Raw genomic sequence first — 22,381 nt, forward strand, 5'->3', positions numbered from 1 at the left:
TGCAGATATTCTGCGTCATCATGCGATGAAAGAGTAATGGAACGGAGAAAAATTCTCTCCGGCGCCGAGATTTGAACCCGAGTTTTCAGCACTACGTGCTGATGCTTTATCCACTAAGCCACACCGGATACCACACCGGCGTCGGACAGAATTATCTCTGATTAAGTTCCAACTCTTGGGTCATAACGAGTGCACCTCAGCACATGTGTGGACTTCGGTCCTACGTTCATAGACATCTATGACGTAGTGCAGAGGGCGGCCACTAGAGGGAACCCAAGAGTTGGAACTTAATCAGAGATAATTCTGTCCGACGCCGGGGTGGTATCCGGTGTGGCTTAGTGGATAAAGCATCAACACGTAGAGCTGAAAACCCGGGTTCAAATCCCGGCGCCGGAGAGAATTTTTCTCCGTTCCATTAGGCCTACTCTTTCATCGCATGATGACGCAGAACATCTGCATGGAAATATCATATGTACTTTGGTACATTAAAATAATATATATAAAAAGAGAACAAAGATAAATGTAGGATATAATAAAATGTGGACCAAACTTTCAGGGGACAAAATAGCACACTGGACATTTAAACTGTGGACGAAATTATAGTGGACATAAAACACCAGAGGACGAAAAAATACAGTGGACAGAATATCAAAGGGACGTACGAAACAGTGGACGAAATATCCGTCGACATAACGTCTGGGAACCTTGTTTTAAGTACTATCTGTAAGATTCTGATTTCTACTCTTGTCATTAGAGAATTTTATAAAGATTGATTTATCAATTTACAATTTATAAATAAAGTGGACGTTTTCTTGCGAATTAACACGTATCGTTACATTTCTTCCTATAACCATTACAGGTTGCCATTGACAAAGAGTACCATGATACAATAAGTATAGAGAAATGACTTGAGGCTTTATGAAACATATTTTGTTGTTACAGTGAAAATAACAAATTGAAATAGATTGAAACACAAAATAATATACGAAATGACGTCAAGAAGATGTGAATTACAGTCATGGTACCTTTGAATGATGCCTGAAAATAGCTATTAATCCTTTGCGTGTTTGTTTTTTAAAATAATGTGTTTAATCTGTAACTACAGTCAGTGTATTGTTATTAGTATCTCTTTGTTGTTACCTGTTGCTTTAAAAAGAATGAGTTTAATTTGTAAGTTTGTCATTTTTTCTACAATTCCTTTACTGTACTGTTTACATTTGTTGTTAAAGCTTTTGTATTGCCTCTACAATTTTATATTGTCCTTCAAGAATTTCGGTATTCGTTAGTTGTTAAGTCATTACTTGTATTATATTTTAATTATTGTAATTGTTCCTGAAGCATGTATGTAACTTGTAACCGTAAATCATTGCTTGTAATATCTCTTTATTATTCTTAACTGTTTCATTGTTCATGAATCAAGTATTAATTTGAAAGTGAAAGTGAAACTTTGTTTTATTAATCTACTGTTATCTTTTTAAGATCGTGATCTACTCTGAAACGGTTAGACATTCTTGTATACCTTTTATATTGATTATTCCTCAAACATCTCATTAATCTTTAACAGGATCCATTATTTCACTAATGTGCAGTCTTCTACATAATCCATGTGAATTGTAACTGTGGCCACTATTTTATGTTATCACTTTACTATTGTTTATTGGTTATAAAATATGTATTTTGATGCCAACTATAACCCTAATATACCTCAGGGTGAAATAGGGTTTATTAAATTGGATAATAAAAAAAAACACGTATCGTCATTTCCTGCCATTAGGAAGCCTGTTAACCCTACTGCAGTGACTAAGGGCCGGAATACTGCTTTTGAGCTCAGAGTTCACGTGTGTATTTTTAGGTAAACCGGCGATGCGCTGTTGCCAAACTACGCGGACTTTCAGCCTAATTTTCTACTTAACCATGCACTACAAATATAACTACCACCGGTGAAAACCAATTTCCAGTTCATACATATTCATTCCTTCATTCAACCCGCGCCCACAACAAGACGTTACTGCCTATAAAATGAGCGAGCTCACCTCCAAGATGCTGACCAGGAAGATGAAGTAGGGCGGATGCCAGGACCGCAGTAGCAACAGCCAGCTGTGCTGCTCGCCGCGTGCGGACTGCTTGGGCCTCGTGAGGCCCCGCTGCTCCTCGTGGTGAAGGCACTCGCACACGGGCAGCTCCTCCGGGGCGATGAGCTGCACTAGGACCTCCGTGCCCGCAGCCATGCCCTGCCTAGTGCGCGGGACCCATACCTACGCCACTATTAAGTTGCGCGTGGAAATAGCGCAAGCCATCATGTTCTCCGCGAGCCTTGCTTCTTGTCTGAGCGACGACCACACGCCCACCTCTCAGCGGGGCCGACAGGGAAACACATGCACGGGCTGACGTCATCTGCAGCACAATAAAAACAACGCAACCTCGTGACTAAAGAGTAACCAAAACATAAACAAGCGAGCAGGAACTTTTGCAGACCCAACGCAACACTTACGTATTGTACTATTTTGTTCATATTATAGTACATTATGCAACGAGCTTATAATGATAGTAATTAAGAAAGCGAGTATGGATGTTTATGAAACGAGCGCAAGCGAGTTTCATAATTTTCATACGAGCTTCTTAATTACCATTATAGGCGAGTTTCATACGACTTTTTATGCTCGACCATATTTCTAACTTGAAATTACCGGTATTCAGATGTATACATTTAATTTGTATCTGACAAGATCGGAAGTGACCTTGTTCTAGGTCGTGAATTGTGAGATGTGCGCAGACGCGAAAATATTGATTTTTTCCCAGGAACAATAATGTCATTGACCTTGATGTATAATCCCGTTAAACTTGATAATATTATAATATTATAACCTTGATTATTGAATTCGACATTGAAAAACGAGATAACAAATTGAATTTATTTCAATATTATTTACAATTAACGCTAATTATTATAGTAACAGAACATAACCTTCTGCGACAGTATTGGATTTCCAGCCTCCGTGACTTTTCGCTAATTCTCTTTCGATTGCATATCGGAGAATAATCGATACTTGCGGTTTTATAACGGTACAAAGCTGACTTGTCATTGGCTGAACACATGTAAGCTGAGTTATCATTGGCTGAAGACCTGTACTTTAATGAGTAGGTGTACTTTAATGACATGCATTAAAGGACTGCTACCAGGTGTATAATTAATACATTTCGGCATGGTCGAGCATAAATACTATTACTATTACAACAATTATTACCCTCACATTAAGCATCTCCGACTTTCTTTCGAAAACTGTACAGAACAACAAAATAAAACCATAGTAATTGTAACTGTTTAACATTGCTTCCACTTTATTAAGTAATTTGATAACACTATTTGAACATTTACTACTTTTTATTTCTCGATTAATCTTCTCTTATCCATAGACCTATGCAACACGTGGAAAATTCTGTGCAGTTACCACAGTCTATTATATACAGTCACAAAGTTTGGGATGATTTTTTTTGCCAACGAGTTGCATTTCTCGCGATAGTTGCTAGCCGCTTGGAGCGCTGTGAGTACTAGGAACAATGTCACTGCCATCTTGATCTAATACAGGCTGTGAGGCAGACCATGTGACTCGCTTAACCCGATCACGAAGGGCGGCGTTTCAACCATATAAATTAATTGGAATGCATAAAAAGTAACATATATTTCTCTAAAATGTAGTGTAATTGCATTAATAAAATTTAAAACAATGATTAGGGGACACTTCAGACATAATTCCTTGCGAGTTAAGGTGTAATATTATTTTTGGTGTGAAAATTACGTTGTTCGTATGTGTAATACCTGCATAATAATATTTAAACGTGTGAGTCTTGTGATTCGCTGATGAAGGCATTATGCATTTCCTAAGGCTCGATAAATACAGTACTTACTATAATCGCCCACCATTTTGGCTCTTTCGTTGGTATTCGCAGAAAGCACACGAGGACGTTATTTGCCACTCAATTATTTGCTGAATTATAGTGCGTTTGATTTATTATCATAGGAGCTACGACATGATAATGTTTAATGGTGTGGCAAATAGATTCCTCGTCTTGTAGCTCGGCAACGAAAGAACAAAAATGGCGAACGATACTACCTACCTAGACTTTATAGAGCCTTCACTTCCTAAGACGTAAGCAAAGAGGAGGAGTCACGCCGGGAATAACAGCGTCGCGACTACAATATCCTATGGAAATTGTTCCGCAATACCAATGGAAATATAAGTACCAATGAGGAGACCCGAGTTCGAGACCCGGTACCATATGGAAGTTTCTCTTAAAATTAATAATATAATACTGAAAGTGTTTTCTTATAAAACTGCAGTAGGCAAAATTGAGTATGCTAAATGCCGTACAACAAATTTAGATAGGCTAAACATGAGTAGGTGAAAATAAAGTATGCTAAAATTGAGTATGTCAAATGTCCATATGTCAATTTTTGTATACCGAGTGACATATAATCCAGTAACTTTGGTACAATGTTGTTGATGTATGACGAAAGGTGTGTTATCCATATCGCAAAGACGTTTTAGTATCAAACATAAAATGTAATGCACACGATATAAATTAATGAATTAATTAATACGAGTGAATAAATAAATAAATAAATAAATAAATAAATAAACAAATAAATAAATAAATAAATAAATAAATAAACAGAAGTATCACATAAAAAGTTTTCCATTTTGTATATACGGTATATGTGTGTAAATATACTATATCTGTGTGTGTGAGTGTTTGTACATTCATTTAATTAAGAAATTCATGAAATTAGTGACATCTTCAATGACAATAGAATATTCCTCTGCTCAAATACGCTTAGGTGACAAAATACGATGCTGAGAGCTCAACCTCAGCATTTAAATTAATTTGACACATTAGGTGAGAAATTTCACTACACTCAACGGTGACATCATGTAATGTTGACAGCATTTAAATTAATGTTGGCATATAAGGGGCGAAGTTTCACCATGGAGAAATTGGAGAAGTCCACCGCTGTGGAATAAAGGTTAGCATGTCTTATCGTGAAACGAGTTGAACCGGGTTCAAATTCTGGTTCGGACAAGTTGCCTGGTTGAGGTTTTTCCGAGTTTTTACCTCAATCCAATAAGACAAAATGCTGGATAACTTTCGGTATTGGACCTTGGACTCATTTCCCTAGCATTATTATGGTCGCATCACTCAGGCGCTTGATAACCATAGCAGTTAATGAAACGTCGTAAAATAATCAATGAAAAGCTTTGAGAATACCTTGGTAGTTTATTATCGCAATAATTATTAATTATAATTATAATTGAATGTTGAAAAACGAACAAATATATTAACTTACATAAAATGTATATTTGTTAAAGAAAAACGACATAATTTGAATAAATGAATTGAATATCTGAACAAATGTGAATTGGAAGAGGGATAAATTGGAAGTGTAATTAAGTAAATGAGATATTTCATGTTTTTCAATGTTATGGGTTGGGAGTAGTATAAATGGTACTAATTAAGGAAGGGAATATGCAATATTTAATAGGAAAGCGAAAAATGAAACGGAGACAGTCTAGGTATGAGAGAGAGAATAGAATAGGATAGAAAGAGAAGAATAGATAGCAATTCATTTAAAACAGAAGAATAGGAAGTAATTCATTCATTCATTCATTCATTCATTCATTCATTCATTCATTCATTCATTCATTCATTCATTCATTCATTCATTCATTCATTCATTCATTCATTTATTCCATAGATCTTACATGAGCCATTAAGCTTTAAGATGTGGAACAAGTCAAAATTGTACAATATTACAATTACAATTTTTACAAATTTTGATAGTTTACAATTTAGTAATTTTCTACAATTTTTACAATTTTGTGCAATTTTTTACAATATTTTGGCGAGATGTAGTGAGATGAGGTGAGGTCCGAGGATTCGCCAAAATATTACCCGGCATGAATATATTAATAGAAAATGGTGGTATGTATTAAAGGAATGGTGGATCGAAAAGCAGAAATATGATGGCCACCGTAACTATGAATTGTAAAGTTGGCTGACAAATATATATATCGTATCGTATCGTATCGTATCGTATCATATATCGTATCATAATCTCGTATCATATATCGTATTATATATCGTATCCTATCGTATCATATATCGTATCGTATCGTATCATATATCGTATCGTATCGTATTATATATCGTATCATATATCGTATCATATCTCGTATCATATATCGTATCGTATCGTATCGTATCATATATCGTATCATATATCGTATCATATCTCGTATCATATCATATCATATCATATCATATCATATCATATCATATCATATCATATCATATCATATCATATCATATCATATCATAACGTATATCATATCATATCATATCATATCATATCATATCATATCATATCATATCATATCATATTGTATATCATATCATATCATATCGTATATCATATCATAACGTATATCATATCATATCATATCGTATATCATATCATATCATATCATATCATATCATATCATATCATATCATATCACATCATATATCATATCATACATTATATCATGTCACAATTTGAATAAATGAATTTTTGTAAAAAAAATTACTTTACGGTTAATGGTGATGCATAGTATTATCAAAATACATAATTGTGCGATATTAATTATCTGGATTACTTTTAAATGCTTACGTTTTCACTTTTAGAAAATATTTCAATAATTAATTATTGTTAGTGACTAGTGGACTGCATATTTTGAGGTTCTTCAGATTACAAAAATCAACGAGACATTGTGTGAAAAATTTATAACGACTACGGTTATCTGTAATAGACATTTAGTTCCACATAAAGTCTGAGTGTTCAATCAGTGCATAGGCCTAATAATATTATTAGTCGTTTGTTAAAAAGAATGAGTACAAATTTCTAAGGAGAGTACCAGTAGTTTGCTCCTATGACGACCAAATACCGACAAGTTGAACGCTAGATATTTCCAGAAACGTCCGTAGGAACAGTTAATGAGCAATAATAATAATAATAATAATAATAATAATAATAATAATAATAATAATAATAATAATAATAGTGGTAGTATTGTAGTAGTAGTAAAACATGATGCAACAATTAATTTAGATACATAATGGACAAAAAGTTAAACTTGCGAGATGTATGCAAGATTATACAGAAGTTTTAACATTGCTTGGAAATCACGATCGTTGAATCGAATTCCTCCTAGGATATCGATGTTTTATCTGGTTATTTGACGACGCTGTATCTACTATTTGGTTATCTGGCGTCCATGGAATTGATGATAAGTATTTGGGGAGGATTCGCCAATAAATTGCCTGATATCCTCCTTACAATTGCGGGAAAACAGTTAATCAGCGGAAACTGGAATAGAATCCACGCCCTAGAGCAGCTCTGGTTCAGCAGGCAAACGCGCCAATGCGTGAGCTACACCGGTGATTGAAATTGAAGTTCAGTCCGTTGTAAATGCATGCGATACACAGAGTTGTTTTAGATGAAGGACTGTCCGCCTAGGGTAAAAACTAGACATGGTACGGTGGAAACAAACAAAAATTGCATAAAATTACATCAGTCGAACGTGATGTAAACATTGCAGATGTGCACGAACTGTCCGCGTGTAATTTATGTACGAACGTAAATCCAATTATTTTATCACGTTCATGCTATTGTAGGCTTACTTCATTAGATTAGCATATTTTATGAACTAACAGTTCCAATTCTGTGCATTTCATACTTGAACCCGAAACATGGAGAATAAGAATAAATGCCATAGTAGGTCTAATAAAAAATTTGGCAAATTTCAAAATGAGTAGGGCCTACATATTTCAGGGTTAGATATAGCTTACAGCAGTACAATTTTTGGAAATATTCAACATTTTTCCTCCATTAGTGTATCTTGTACAATAATGAAAATTAATATGTGTAAAACATTGTCCTTCTGGTATATGAAAAAAATATTTTTACGATTTAAAAAAAAATATTAAAATTTTTTTTTTTCAAAATTCAGTTCACTGTGCAGTAATAAAGCATTTCCCACATAACTAAAAAACTATCCAACATTTTGTGATGAAATTTTTTGTGTATATTTATGCATGTTACATCTACAATATGATGCAAGATCACTTCTCTATCTTTGATAGATTATCTGATAAAAAATAAATTCATTTAAAAAAATGGTCCAATATCAATATTTTCTTCTAACACGAAATAAAAAAAATATATTATTTATTAAGGAATTTAGTTGAAAGAGCATAATATTGTAAATATGAGTTTCAGCAATAAAATAAAAGAGAGGGAACATGAAAAGTTAACAAGTTTATGAGTTACGAAGGAAACGCTTCATCACTGCACAGTAGACTGCCACCATTTTCAATTTTGAAAAAAAAAAATTCTTTTAAATCATAAAAAATATTATTTGTGCGATATCGTGCGTATTTGCTTGTTTTCCGCCCAGAACCAATACGCGGTAAGTGTGAAATACCACATTCAGTATTCCCAACGTAACACACATAACAATTTCCCTCTTCTTACCGCTTAAGCGCGACATTCATTTTACTGCTTTAGGCTTTTAACATATTATTTTTAGAGACCTTTAACATAGTAATAATTATAAATTGGAAACTTACCACTGCAATTTCACCTAAATTGCAATGTTAATTATTGTTTTTAAATATTTGCAAAAATTAAGTAAAGTCTACTACTCCACGAAACTTATTGCATTCCTGATACAAGTAACATTAAGGAAGCCGTGAAAAAATCAACAAGATTCCAGATGCGGATGTTATTACTGCAATATGTTATATAAATAATATTGTTAAAATATTAAAATGAAAAATAAATCATTACATAACCTTACCGTTTATTTTAAGTTCGCATTTATAGACTGGGGGGAAAAAAAGACAGACGTATATCACGGCCTGCTGGAGTATAGTGAACACAGAAAACATTTTATAGCAACAATGTTGAAGAAAGATATTTTGGTTTTCCGAAGTTGCCGTCATTAAACAGAAACTAACATGGAGATTTCATTGCAACTAATTAGAAATTCGTCTTTCAGGTATGTAATAAACGATCTTCGCACAAAATAATGTACGATACACGAGCGGTATGTTTGTTTTCATGTTCTCGGAAATTAGAAAAGCTCAACTATGTTTCGCTTTTTCAATCTTTTCCTCGACCATGAAAAAGTCAGCATACCGCTCTTGTAACGTATATTACTATTTCATATAGCAGAAGGACAGTGTTTTAAACATACCATTTTTCATTATTGTACAGAAGTACAGAAATGGAGGAAAAAAATGTTGAATATTTCCAAAAATTTTGCTGCTGTAAGCTGTACCTAACCCCTTAAAAATGTCTTGCAGTGTTTTACACATACCATTTTTCATTATTGTACAGAAGTACAGAAATGGAGGAAAAAAATGTTGAATATTTCTAAAAAGTTTACTGCTGTAAGCTGTACCTAACCCCTTAAAAATTTCTTGCAATTGAAACTTAATAAAATACCATTATTATAACACTTGAAATAATAATAATAATAATAATAATAATAATAATAATAATAATAATAATAATTTAATCATATTTAGACCCTCTGGCATACTTCATGCTCAATCTTGTGAAGATTTTAAACCCACGCGAGATTTGAGTATTCACAAGTTGCTGGACTCCTCAGTCATGAAGTTGTAGTCGGTCTACACGTGACAGACGCAAGCCACGGCTCCAGACAAGAGAGAATAACAAAAGCAAGGAACACTTCTTCAAACCTTATGGAAGAGCTACCATTGAGGAAAATTTATAGTAATTAGGTATATTTTGTTTTTCAGTACATTAAATACAGAAAAAAGTTCTGTGTTGATACAAAATATCGATTATAAAATTTGAGGGAAATTAAATTTTTGACGATTTGTTATTTCCAGTCAGTGATCATCCCTCTGCCACTCTGTGTTTCTGAGCAGTCCCTCATCGTAAACTATTTGGTCTGCTTAAAAAAAAATGGTGAAATAAATGTGAAAACACTTTTGTATATTCTTCTTTGCCATCTTGAAGACCTGCAGTTGTGTGACATAAAATGTTAGTGAAATTTATCAATTGGCAAAGATTTGTATGATATAAGCTTACTCATTGTGACTTACCTTAAGCCTATATATTTAAATTTTCTGTTCTGCACTGAGCGAAAGTTGGATCAGTACGAGGCCGAACCTCGACCTAAGACAACACAAGATGTAACAATGACAGCGGACAAACATCCATGAAGTAGAGTTCTAACGGCACTGCAACTGACGACAGTGGCTTCCTCGAAACGTTAAAGTTGCACTTCTCAGTCGTCGCTTAAACCGCGGCCGACAAATTTCCATGAAGTACGTATTTAATAGTCGCAGCGCAGATGCATCACGAGAAAGTGCTTTCTATTTAAGTTGTAATCATTATTTCAGAACATTATCAACTGTTACGAAACAATCAGTTCTGGAGGCACTCTTTTACAATTACAGTGTATATGTGTGTGTGCGCGTGCGTGCGTGTATGTATGTATGTATGTATGTATGTATGTATGTATGTATGTATGTATGTATGTATGTATGTATGTATGTATGTATGTTAAACATGAGTCAATTAGAGCTTTTCATTTTTTTTTTCTTTTTCGGGGGGAGAATTCTTGATATCTCAAGCATGAACATCTGAACAACCGGCGTGGATCAGTGGGCTAACAAGCAAACATTCTGATGAGGGCAGATAAAAAAGTTAAATGTTTTTCTTCCACCATGATAATAATGTCAAAAGAAGTGCTTATACAAATTTTGGCCACTCGACCGCAATTACGAGGTCGTCCAGAAAGTGATTTTCCTTGGGGTCGTTTATAGAAGAAAGCACAATTTCATGGAAATATTTATTGAAACAGATATAGCAATTGTTGCGCTATTTGTCAACATATCCCCCACTAGAATTGAGACATTTTTCATACCATGGGATCAATTTTTGTGTCGTAGAAGTCAGCCACCTCAGTCCGGAACCAGCGTTTGACTGCGTCTGCCCCTCTCTCTGTCGATCCCATAATATGAGAAATGTCTCAATTCCGATGGAAATATGTTGAAAAATAGCTCAACAAGTTGTGTCCTTTCCAATAAATTTGTCCAATGAAATTGTGTTTTTCCCTTTCTGTTAACGGCTCCTGGCGAATTAATTTTTTTACGGCCCTCGTAATTGCGGTCGAGTGGCCAAAATTTGTATAAGTACTTCTTTTGACATTATTAACATGGTGGAAGAAAAACATTTAACTTTTTTATTTGCCCCCATCAGAAAGTTTGCTTGTAAGTCGCTTGCCTGCCGATCCGGAGTTGCGCTTGGGCTGATGACTTGGTTAGATTTTTTTCGAGGTCCTTTCCAACCGTAAGGCGAATGTCAGATAATCTATGGCGAATCCTTGGCCTCGTCTCGCCAAATACCAATCCACTATCACCAATCCCATCGACGTTGAAAACCTAGTAGTTGATACAACGTCGTTAAATAACCAACTAAAAAATCTGACAGAATTTCTATGGTGTAGAATTAACACGATGCCATATTACCAGTGAATACAACACAGGACACCACATTAACAAATATAAACATCCATGAACATGATGACAATCGAATTCACGACTGCGGTCTTAATACGATGTTATGAACTGCGGGACTTCAGTGTTGTTTTCTTCACGGGCCGCCACAGTTCGAAAATTAATATCGTGTAAATATTCTGAATGAGATTTACATATGAGCGGTCCGTGGTTCGATTCCAGATGTAGAAAATGGTTTGTTTCTTGTCACGTGTTGTCTTGTGTTGTCTGAAGGGTGGTCGTGCGCCGTGCTGACCACACGACCAGGCAAGTCCGCAATATGTGCCTGTCAAATGTTGTTCCATAGCTATACACCATCCCCTACACCTTTTGGAGTGTAAGTCGGTAGGAAAGGAAGTTAACTATAAGAAAGAAAGAAAGAAAGAAAGAAAGAAAGAAAGAAAGAAAGAAAGAAAGAAAGAAAGAAAGAAAGAAACAAAGAAACAAACAAACAAACAAACAAACAAACAAACAAACAAAACAAACAAACAAACAAACGAAGATAAAGAAGGAAATAATTAAGAAAGAAAGAAAAGTTCCATGCTACATTTATAATTAATTCGAATGACTTCCATCTGTGTTCATTCTAATGAGAATTACGAATACACGTGAAATAGTATCTACCATTTCCAATTTCCTGATCCATAGCCAGCAATTTCACAGATTAAATCATCGTTGCATGTATCACGCTTCTTGTTTGTTTTTGAAACATCTAATTACAGCAAGGTCAAAATGTTCTTGGAATTGTCACATAATCTTATGTGAAATAAAGTTTCCCCAATGCGATGATATCGTGTGTCTCAGTTAGTACGAGGGAAATTTCTGTCAATTTCGTCACGACCTTGGTGGCAGAAAGCTTTGCGCCCTTCAGCGGTTAAGAAATCGCCGTTTTTGCGGACACAAAAATCTACACTTCGCCTAATTTAAAGTAGAATCTCGAAATCCTGTCCTTCTGCTGAAGTGCGTGTCTCACAGCGTTTAAAAATATTGGCAGCAGCACTGTGAAATTCTTGTTCTGTAACAATAATTTATCTACGCATATCGTGTTTCAAACCATTTAGCGTATGTAGATTGTTGGTATATTTCTCTCTTTCAATGTTCCCCATAAATATAAATCGCAAGGATTTAAACTGGGTGAGTGAGCCGGCCATAATCGACTAATAACACGATCACAGAAGCTCGTCCTTTTTTTTTTTTTTTAGTAGATTATTTTACGACGCTTTATAAACATCTTAGATTATTTAGCGTCTGAATGAGATGAAGGTGATGATGCCGGTGAAATGAGTGCGGGGTCCAAAACCGAAAGTTACCCAGCATTTGCTCATATTGGGTTGAGGGAAAACCTCGGAAAAACCTCCACCAGGTAACTTTCTCTGACCGAGAATCGAACCCGGGCCACCTGGTTTCGCGGCCAGACGCGCTAACCGTTACTCCACAGTTGTGGACTGAGCGTCCTAATTTCATTCACCCTGAGATACCTGTAATATGCGTTGTCACATAAACCTGTATAACACAATTATATATTTTATATTCTTCTGTGAATTCATGAAAGGACGGAGTCAAACTATTGTTAATGTATCATTCAGAATTTACGACAGGTATTCTTTATACAATATAAACATTGAACAAAATAAATAATTCCACGCGCAGCTATTGTCCCTTACGTGCCACATTGTTCTTAACATTTCTGAAGATTATTGAAGATGTTGATGAACAAAGATTGCTGTAAGGACACAAAAGTTGATGTATCTTATCGCTTAATTCGGGAATATTTGTAGGTGGGTCATCAGTCTTCAAAACTGATTCTTTCAACATGCCCATATGTAGGCATCTGGGGCCATGAGATTTACGTCATGTAAAGAAATCTCATACAGGATATGCGGATTTTTCTCACGCCAATATCTAACTTATTGTTTTGTCTAATAACCAGACATCGGATTCTAGGGCAAATGCCTATTTTGTTTCTTTAGGAGAAAAGTAAAAATAATTATTAATATTTGTGTTTCATGGAAATTGAAAGGTATTCAAAGAGTTTTATAGTGCCCTAAAATGCCCTAAAACGGTTATTAGAGCCTAATTTGTTAATATTCGCCTAAAAATGCCTAACTCACTGTAAAGTTTCGCATTTTACTCTTACTTTTTATAATTTATACATGCATTCACTGCGAAATTTAAGGCATTTAAAAAGTGGAAAGTTTGCTTCACACCGGCCATGAAACCATTGATAAAGGAAACAAAATGTTTTGAATCTCACGACACTCGCAATAGATTTCACCGAATTTAACATGTTTGGAGGCATAAATGCCGACAAAGAACCAACCTTAGTTTTGAAGCAGGCAACAATCACAACATGTGCTGCTACCGATTCAGAGATATACTATGCTATAAAAATGACTGTTTTCGGTCTGAAACCGATTAGCTGTACTGCCCTTCAGAGTGTCATAAAATCACAATTTTTGAAGAAAGAGTGTTTTTGAAATATTTATGAAAAGTCGTAAAACTGCGAATTAGTAGGGTAAACCGTTACAAAATATTTAAAAGAATGGCCCTCCTAGTGTTAACACTACCAGGAAATGCAACAATAAGTGGAACTTTGTATTTTTGTCCAATTGAATCTCAATAACAACGGTTCATTTGAATGCTCGTTAACAGTTGCTCTTTCCCTCACCTTATTTGTGTTGAGAAGTTTTGAGCGGTAGGACGTTTTCCTGTGAAGTTTAACGCCATAATGCCGAAAAATATAAGTGCAAAATCTACATTGATCCGGCAATGGCTAACAGAATATTCAGAATTCACTTATGATGGAAAAATAATATTCTGCAAGATTTGTAGCAAACAGGTATGTAACAATAGTTGAAATATATACATTCTATTAATTTTAATGAGTAGGCCTATAATATTTATACTTTGACTGAGCTATCCTGAAGTATAATTCTTTTTAAGACCACTACACTTTAACCTTTTAAATTCCGATAGTTAAAGTATTTGCAGGTCATTAAAATTTTGATTGTTCGAACCCACTAACTTTGTGATAGAAATACGGCAATACAACAATTAGGATTTTATTTTAATTCAGTTTACTTTTCATTTTTAGATTTCGCAAGAAAAGAAGTGCCACCTAAAGCAGCATGTGCAAGGAGCGGCTCATAAGGCTAAAGCTCAGCAGAAAAATCAACTGCAACAAACTTTAATAACACAGCCTACTTCATCCAATCTCAGCAGCAATTTCTATGCTGATTTAACCAGAGCGTTTGTTGCTGCTAACATTCCCTGGAATGCAATTGAAAATCCGGTTTTAAGACAGTTTTTACAAAAATACTGCAAACAAAATATCCCATCTGAGTCGACCCTAAGAAAAAATTACTTAGACAGAATATACAATGAAACTTTAGCTTCCATTCGGGAATATATAGGTGATTCTTACATTTGGGTCTCTGTGGATGAAACCTCAGATCCTATGAATAGGTATATAGCAAATATGGTAGTAGGAAAACTTAGTCCTGATGGACCTTCGATTCCACACCTCGTATGTGTTAAGGAACTTTCAAAAGTGAATAGCCAAGCCATTGCTTATTTTGTAAATAAAGGCCTACAGTCTTTATACTCAGGTAATATAGACGATTCTAAAGTTCTGTTGTTTTGTACTGATGCTGCCTCATACATGGTTGCTGCAGCTCCACTTCTTAAAACATTTTATCCTAACCTCACGCATGTAACCTGTCTAGCACATGGCCTTCACAGAGTTTCTGAAACAATCCGGAATGAATTTCCTCTTGTCAATTCGTTTATTTCTAACACAAAAAAATGTTTTTGTAAAGCCCCATCCAGGATTTCAATATTCAGAGAGAACTTTCCAGATATCCCACTCCCACCTCAGCCGGTTGTTACACGATGGGGAACCTGGATTCAGTCAGTGGTGTATTATTCTAAGTATTTTAAAGAAGTGGTCACAGTTATTGATAAATTACCTGAAACTGATAGTGCAGCGTGTGTGAAAGCAGTGAAAGATTGTCTGAATGACTCACGAGTGAAAAACGATATTGCCTACATAACATCAAACTTTTCTTTCATACCTGCAAGCATTGAACAATTAGAACGTGAAAAACAATATCTTAGTAGCCAAATAGCAATAATAAAGGAAGCTCAAGTGAACATACATTCTGCTTTGGGCGAAACTGGGAAAAAAAGTTAAAAATAAGTGGGACAACGTATTAAATAAGAATGTAGGATTTTCATTGTTGGAAAAAGTATCAAGAGTGATATCGGGGGAAAGTGTAAATGTTCCAGTAAGTATTGATGTTTCTATTGTACCTAATTTAAAATTTGCGCCTCTCACATCAGTTTCGGTTGAAAGAAGTTTTTCTGCTTTCAAAATGATTCTCAGTGACAAAAGGCAAAGGTTAACTGTGGAGAATTTAGAAAAAATTCTGGTGGTGTACTGTGCAGATAATTATAATAAAGTCTGAGCATGGAACTGAATTTCAAAAACTTAAAATGAGTAATCTTGATATCAATAATCATTATTTCATTAGTTTCAATATATTAAATTTGTGCAGCTCTGTTTATAAATATAATATAGTATTCTTTTTTAATGTTTAAACATACTTTTTTGTGCGTATTTTAGTGTATAACTAAAAATTTCAGTGAAAGAAATAAGTATGATACCTTGATGTGCCTAAAATGCCTATTTTCATTAAAATAGAGACTAATTTTACAAATTTTGAGCTTATTTTAGGCGCCTAAAACTGCAATTTTTAGTGCCTAAAAATCCGATGTCTAGTTATTATGTACTATGACGTCGAATAATGTGTGCGTATCGAACTGCAATTGTGTGTTAAGTATATATTGTGGGTATGCTATTGTATGCTTATATATTTCGTACTGTTCTAGGATGTTTAACTGTGAACTTTTTGGTGTGATGTGTAAAATTATATATGATTATGTCTCGTGACCAGAATATACTGCGAAATAGAAATATAAAAATTGGAGATTTATCCTTCGAAGAGGTGGAAAAATTCAAATATCTTGAAGCAACAATAACAAATATAAATGACACTCGGGAAGAAACTAAACGCAGAATAAATATGGGAAATGCGTGTTATTATTCGGTTGAGAAGCATTTGTCATCTAGTTTGCTGTCAAAAAAATCAGAAAGTTAGAATTTATAAAACAGTTATATTACCGATTGTTCTGTATCGTTGTGAAACTTGGACTCTCACTTTTAAAGAGGAACAGAGATTAAGTGTGTTTGAGAATAAGGTTCTTAGGTAAATAGTTGGGGCTAAAAGGGATGAAGTTACAGGAGAATGAAGAAAGTTACACAACGCAGAACTGCACGCATTGTATTCTTCACCTGACATAATTAGGAACATTAAATCCAGACATTTGAGATGGGCAGGGCATGTAGCATGTATGGGCGAACACAGAAATGCATATAGAGTGTTCGTTGGGAGGCCGGAGGGAAAAATACCTTTGGGGAGGCCCAGACGTAGATGGGAGGACAATATTAAAATGGATTTGAGGGAGGTGGGATATGATGATAGAGAATGGATTAATCTTACAGAGGATAAGGACCGATAGCGGGCTTGTGTGAGGGCAGCAATGAACCTGCGGGTTCCTTAAAAGCCATTTGTAAGTAAGTACGCGTTAGCATGACATAATTTTTTGTCTAGCGCAGATTCGTGGATGAACGTTACCAAACCTGAAAAAGTTACTTACTTCAGCTTTGTTACATAGCCTACTTTCATATAGGTTTTTCGCATACATCACCACACGATGAAATATTTTTTCGATCTTTAATCATTATTTGCGGTAGATACCCACATAGCAAATAAGTGTAATTTTATTACCTCATATTACAGTATCGACCTAGATTATTTATTGAAGTAACAACTTTAATCATACAAATTAAAACCACCACCACCACCACCACCACCACCACCACCACCATCATCATCATCATCATCATTATCATCATCATCATCATTTCCACTTCATGGAAAGTTTTCTGTTCCGACTTCTTCCATCACTGTCTCGGACGGCTAACATACCTTCTTCGTTTTGGTCTATAAAAGAATGCCTGTTTTTGGAATTCTTTCATTTTCTATTCTTGACAGATGCTCCGTCCAACGAGTTCCGTAATCTGTTCTGTTTTCTTCTATTAAAATGCTCCTAGTTCTGTTCTTATTCAGTCAATTCTAATCTAGTTCAGACCTGTGCATCCCTTTACAATCCTGAGAAATTTAATTTCTTATGTCTGTATCTGAGATGCTTATCTTTGTTCTGCTGCCCAAGATTCGCAATCATACAATAAAACTCGGACTGTTATGGTTTTATAAAATTTTAGCTTTGTCTCTTGTTTTGTTTTCTATTTTAAATTCCTACTTATTATACCACACATAGTTTAAAATCTATATGGGCCTACTTTGGTGGAAATAATAATCTTCTTTGTAATTGTAGGTAATATCGCATACCAGATACTTAAATATTTGACTTACTATAAACATTTGTTTCCTAAAATAATCTCACTTCTGACCGAGAGTTTTCCTTGGAATGCCATTATTTTGATTTTCTCTGTGATTTTTATATTCATATAATTTGCATATTTTAAAAACAAATCACGTTAATAAAATATTATATAAATAAGTTAAAATTAAACAATTAGGCCTGAATTTTTATTACTATAGGCTACTATTTGTTTAATATTGCTACTGATTATAATAATTATAAAGAAGTACTCTGACATTAATAATGTGGCGCCATTTGGAATATTCTCGTTGCGTCTGGGAGTTGCGCGCGCATCTCGCAAGAAGGAGGTGCGGGGAAACACGAACCCTTGACGCTAGCCTCGGTACGGAGCGAGTGGGGGAGGAAAGCTACTATGATTGGGCGGTAGTAAGGAAGCGTCGAGACGCAGATCTCTCTCAGAAATTCTGTAAGTCAAGCGAATCAAAGATTCCAATAGTTACGGTGTAATAAATAACACCGTGAGTGCCGACAGAAAGATCAGTCAGTCAGCCTTCAGTGAGCCTTCAAGTCTTGTTTTGGACAGCGGCGAGCAAGGACGACTTGGGTTCGACGTGCAGTGAACTTGAGTGAGTCCGTAACTGTGGCAGTGTTCAGGCGAGGGCGACGCATCTGGAAGATCTGAGTTCGATGTGCAGTGAACTTGAACAGTGAGCTAGAAGAACTAGCCTAGGCGAACGAACTTTGAACTGAGAACTGACAGTTTTGTTCTGCACATAGTGCATTGTGAACATTAATTCAAAAATTAGGAGTACATTGTTATTCTTCTCAATAATACACGTCGTGTATTGTCATTGTCGTCGTGTGGAGTGCAATAACGACTATTGTGTTGCTGTGTTGAGTGGAATACTCATTGTTGTAGGGTGAATTATTATAAATAAAAGTCACATTGTTGACGGATGTGTGGTGGTAAAGGAAAATAAAAGTCACAATAATATTTTGCAACAAAATTTTAAGAAAAATTTTAAAACTTATATTTTATAACATATTGCAAATCCACAGTGGCCAAGACATCAGAATAACTTAATAATAAAGCAGATGTGAATAGACTGGTACTCAGCCGCAGATTGAAATGTTTTAGTCACATATTTTAAGAAATTAATGCTTATAACATCAGTCTATTGAAGGAAATCTAACTGAAAGAAGACCACTGAGAAGATTTCGAATTCGTTGGATAGACCAGGTGCTCTAGGATACCCAGAGAGACTGGAAGGTACAGTGCTGGACAAAACAGAGTGGAAATTGGTTGTGAGCGAGACCAAGAACTTTTAAGATTTAGAATGGTCAAAGATGTAACTCGAATTCATTCTTACACCAAGATTTCAATCGATAGTTTCGATATTTCTGGAGCGAATTACTTTTATGTATTTGTAGATTCTGTCTGGTGTCAGTCTAGAGCAACGTTCCGCAACCGGTGTGCCTCCACAAGGTGAAAGGTGTGACGTGAATAAAATTAATTAAAATTAAATTCCTCTCTCTGCTGACACAATTACCGCCCAGTTAGTGACATGGCCAATGACATCCAAAAATTATGAAGAATAAATTAAATAGCAGTCAGAAGTTCTCACTTCAGATCTACGAGTCCACCGATATTAGCGGTCATGCACAACTTCTTTTCCACATTCGATACATTGATGGGCATGTAATTGCAATTTTTTTGTGTAAACTGCCCGAGCGAGCAACCGGTGAAGAAATGTTTCTTACAACTAACGAATATGTGGTCCGTAATGAATTAACATGGGAGGATTTGATTAGTGTTTTAGAGATGGAGCCGCTTCTATGACAGGCCGAGTAAAAGAATTCACGGCTAAAGTACGTGAAGAAGGCCTATATCATAACCATTGTCTCATTCACCGCGAAGCCATTGTTTTGCCATCTCCTCTGAACATTGTGATGGACGAAGTAGTAAAAGTCGTGAACTTAATCAAATCTCGGTCCCTAAATATGCTGATTTTTTTATATTTTGTGTCAGGAAATGGGATCAGAGCACACTACACTCCTCCTACATAAGAACATTGAAATTAGAACTTCACGAAGTGCCTTTGGAAACATTTTGGTTGTCAATAAGAAGTGAATACCCGGCTATCTCTGAGATGACAGTTAATATTTTACTGCCATTTTCAACTACATAATATATGTGTGGACTGGGGTTCTCGACGTTAACTGAAATTAAAACATTAAAGAGAGAGAGCCTCAAATCCATCGATGAAGAAATGAGGCTTGCACTGTCAACGATTCTACAGAGGATCAGCCACCTGTGTGCAGCTAAGCAGGCCCAAGTATCACATTGAAGATATGAGTAGAGTTATTGTTATTGTTATTGTTTATTGTTAATAAAATAACATTGACAAAAATACAATCTTAGTTCTTCCCTGAAGAAGTAAAAACTCAATAATAATACTTTAATATTAGTAATAGAAATGTGTATTTTCTACAGTGAATTAAAGTTCATAAATTGTTAATAAATGCAAGAGTCGATTTATAATAATAATAATAATAATAATAATAATAATAATAATAATACATTACGCAATTATATTAGGAGAATCACATCATATATGTTTGAGGGGATTAACATTTTGGTTGCCGTGTTTAGCCTAGCCCTGTCTAGGGTGTGCCATGAGTAGAAAAATGTTGCGGTACACTGGTCTAGAGTATCGAAGACTACAAGTGACATAACCTTAAAAAAGAAGAACTAGAAAACAGCTTCGAAATACTCTAAGCGTTATACTTCAACAAACGGTAGAAACATGAAAAAATTTACCTCAAACCCAGTAAAATTAGAGTCCCACCTTTAAGAAGAAAACGAATGATGTTAATAAAAGGCAGCTTCGCAATTTGTTCGACAGAAAATTACCTTGTTGCGTCACCCGGCCTTGACGTGACACCGACGTCCTCCATCTCTCCCTGTAAACTCGCTAACAGTTGCTGCATTCATAGGCCCCAAGGGCTTCTTCGGTGCTTGTCGATACTGCCATTCCGTCACATTTAACGCCCGGCATCTTGCTTGACTTGGCGTCTGTCGATGCTGTCACATCAACAAACAGATCTCGCCTCCCCCCACCACCCTACTTGTCGAGTACATGTTACTTTGACAAGCCGCAAAAAAGGACTTCAATTCATATCTGCAGAGCCTCGGCATAGCTTAGACCGTAGCGCGTTCTTCTTCTGATCCGAAGTTACTCTCGGGCGTGTGTTCGATTCCCGTTTGGGCTGATTAACTGATTGGATTTTTTCGAGATTTTTCTTAACTCTAAAACAAATGTGAGGCAATTCCATGGCGAATCACAGGCCTTATCTCGCAAAATACCATTTTACTACCGACGTTAAGTAACGCAATAGAATACACAGCGTCGTTAAATAACCGGGTCAAGTTTCGGTCCCCTACGGCCACTTCCAACGGACTCCTAACGAATATTCACACGTTTATCACTGGGATTATGGCGCTGGAAATCAATTTAGAACACTTTTAAATTGTTATTGTACAATATAAATGCAATTATCACAATAATTCTTGCAGATAACACAGAAACAACTTCGGAAACGTAATCAACATAGTCGCAGTTTCACTTCACTTCCACTAGATGACTCTTGAGTTCCAGACGGCAGGCTATAGGCGTAGCAAGGATGCCAATATCAGCAAACGAAATGAAACTGTGAGGAATGTTACAACAGGTGTGCTAAACGTTAGGAGTGTTACAATAGGTGTGTAGCACGTTAGGTTAGGTTAGGTTAGGTTAGGTTAGGTTAGGTTAGGTTAGGTTTTGTTAGGTGTGTAAGATAATATTAATGGTTACCACAGTTGGTGACACTGCAATCATTCTCCCACCCCACCTCAATAACGTCACAACGACGGAATATGGCCGCCTTCTTCCTTCAAGTACGACGATTTTCCTATATAAGTAAGGAACCTATTTAGGGCGGGTTGGGTGGGACCACAGCTCTCCCAGTGATCAATCGAGTTTCTACTACTCCACACTACAAAACTAAGGTATTTTCAGTGTTTATTTTTAATTCCCTATACTGGTAATACAAGACTGAAGATTCACCAATAACCAGCTAAGAATATACGGTTTTGTACTGTCAGTAAAATGACGAATTTTAGAATCATAAGACCTGACGTTTGCGACCTTACAACAAAGAAGTCCTGCCGCGCGCTTTAAAGATGGAACAATTAATATTAGAGGAGAAAAATTCTCTCCGAAGCCGGGGATCGAACCTGAAT

At 35.6% G+C, this 22,381-nt stretch overlaps 1 protein-coding gene across 2 annotated transcripts in view; it reads right to left on the reverse strand.

Annotated features, from left to right (window-relative positions):
* rho-6 (rhomboid 6) overlaps window positions 1–22,381 on the reverse strand; it is a 306,816-nt gene that overhangs the window by 143,816 nt on the left and 140,619 nt on the right. For both annotated transcript variants that reach the window (XM_069813099.1, XM_069813098.1), the window contains exon 2: window positions 2,034–2,394. In XM_069813099.1, the coding sequence (XP_069669200.1) occupies window positions 2,034–2,228 (195 nt within the window). In that variant the 5' untranslated portion in view covers window positions 2,229–2,394. The remainder of the gene's footprint in view (window positions 1–2,033; window positions 2,395–22,381) is intronic.

The sequence above is a fragment of the Periplaneta americana genome, chromosome 16 (genome assembly GCF_040183065.1).
Source record: "Periplaneta americana isolate PAMFEO1 chromosome 16, P.americana_PAMFEO1_priV1, whole genome shotgun sequence".
Classification (NCBI taxonomy): domain Eukaryota; kingdom Metazoa; phylum Arthropoda; class Insecta; order Blattodea; family Blattidae; genus Periplaneta; species Periplaneta americana.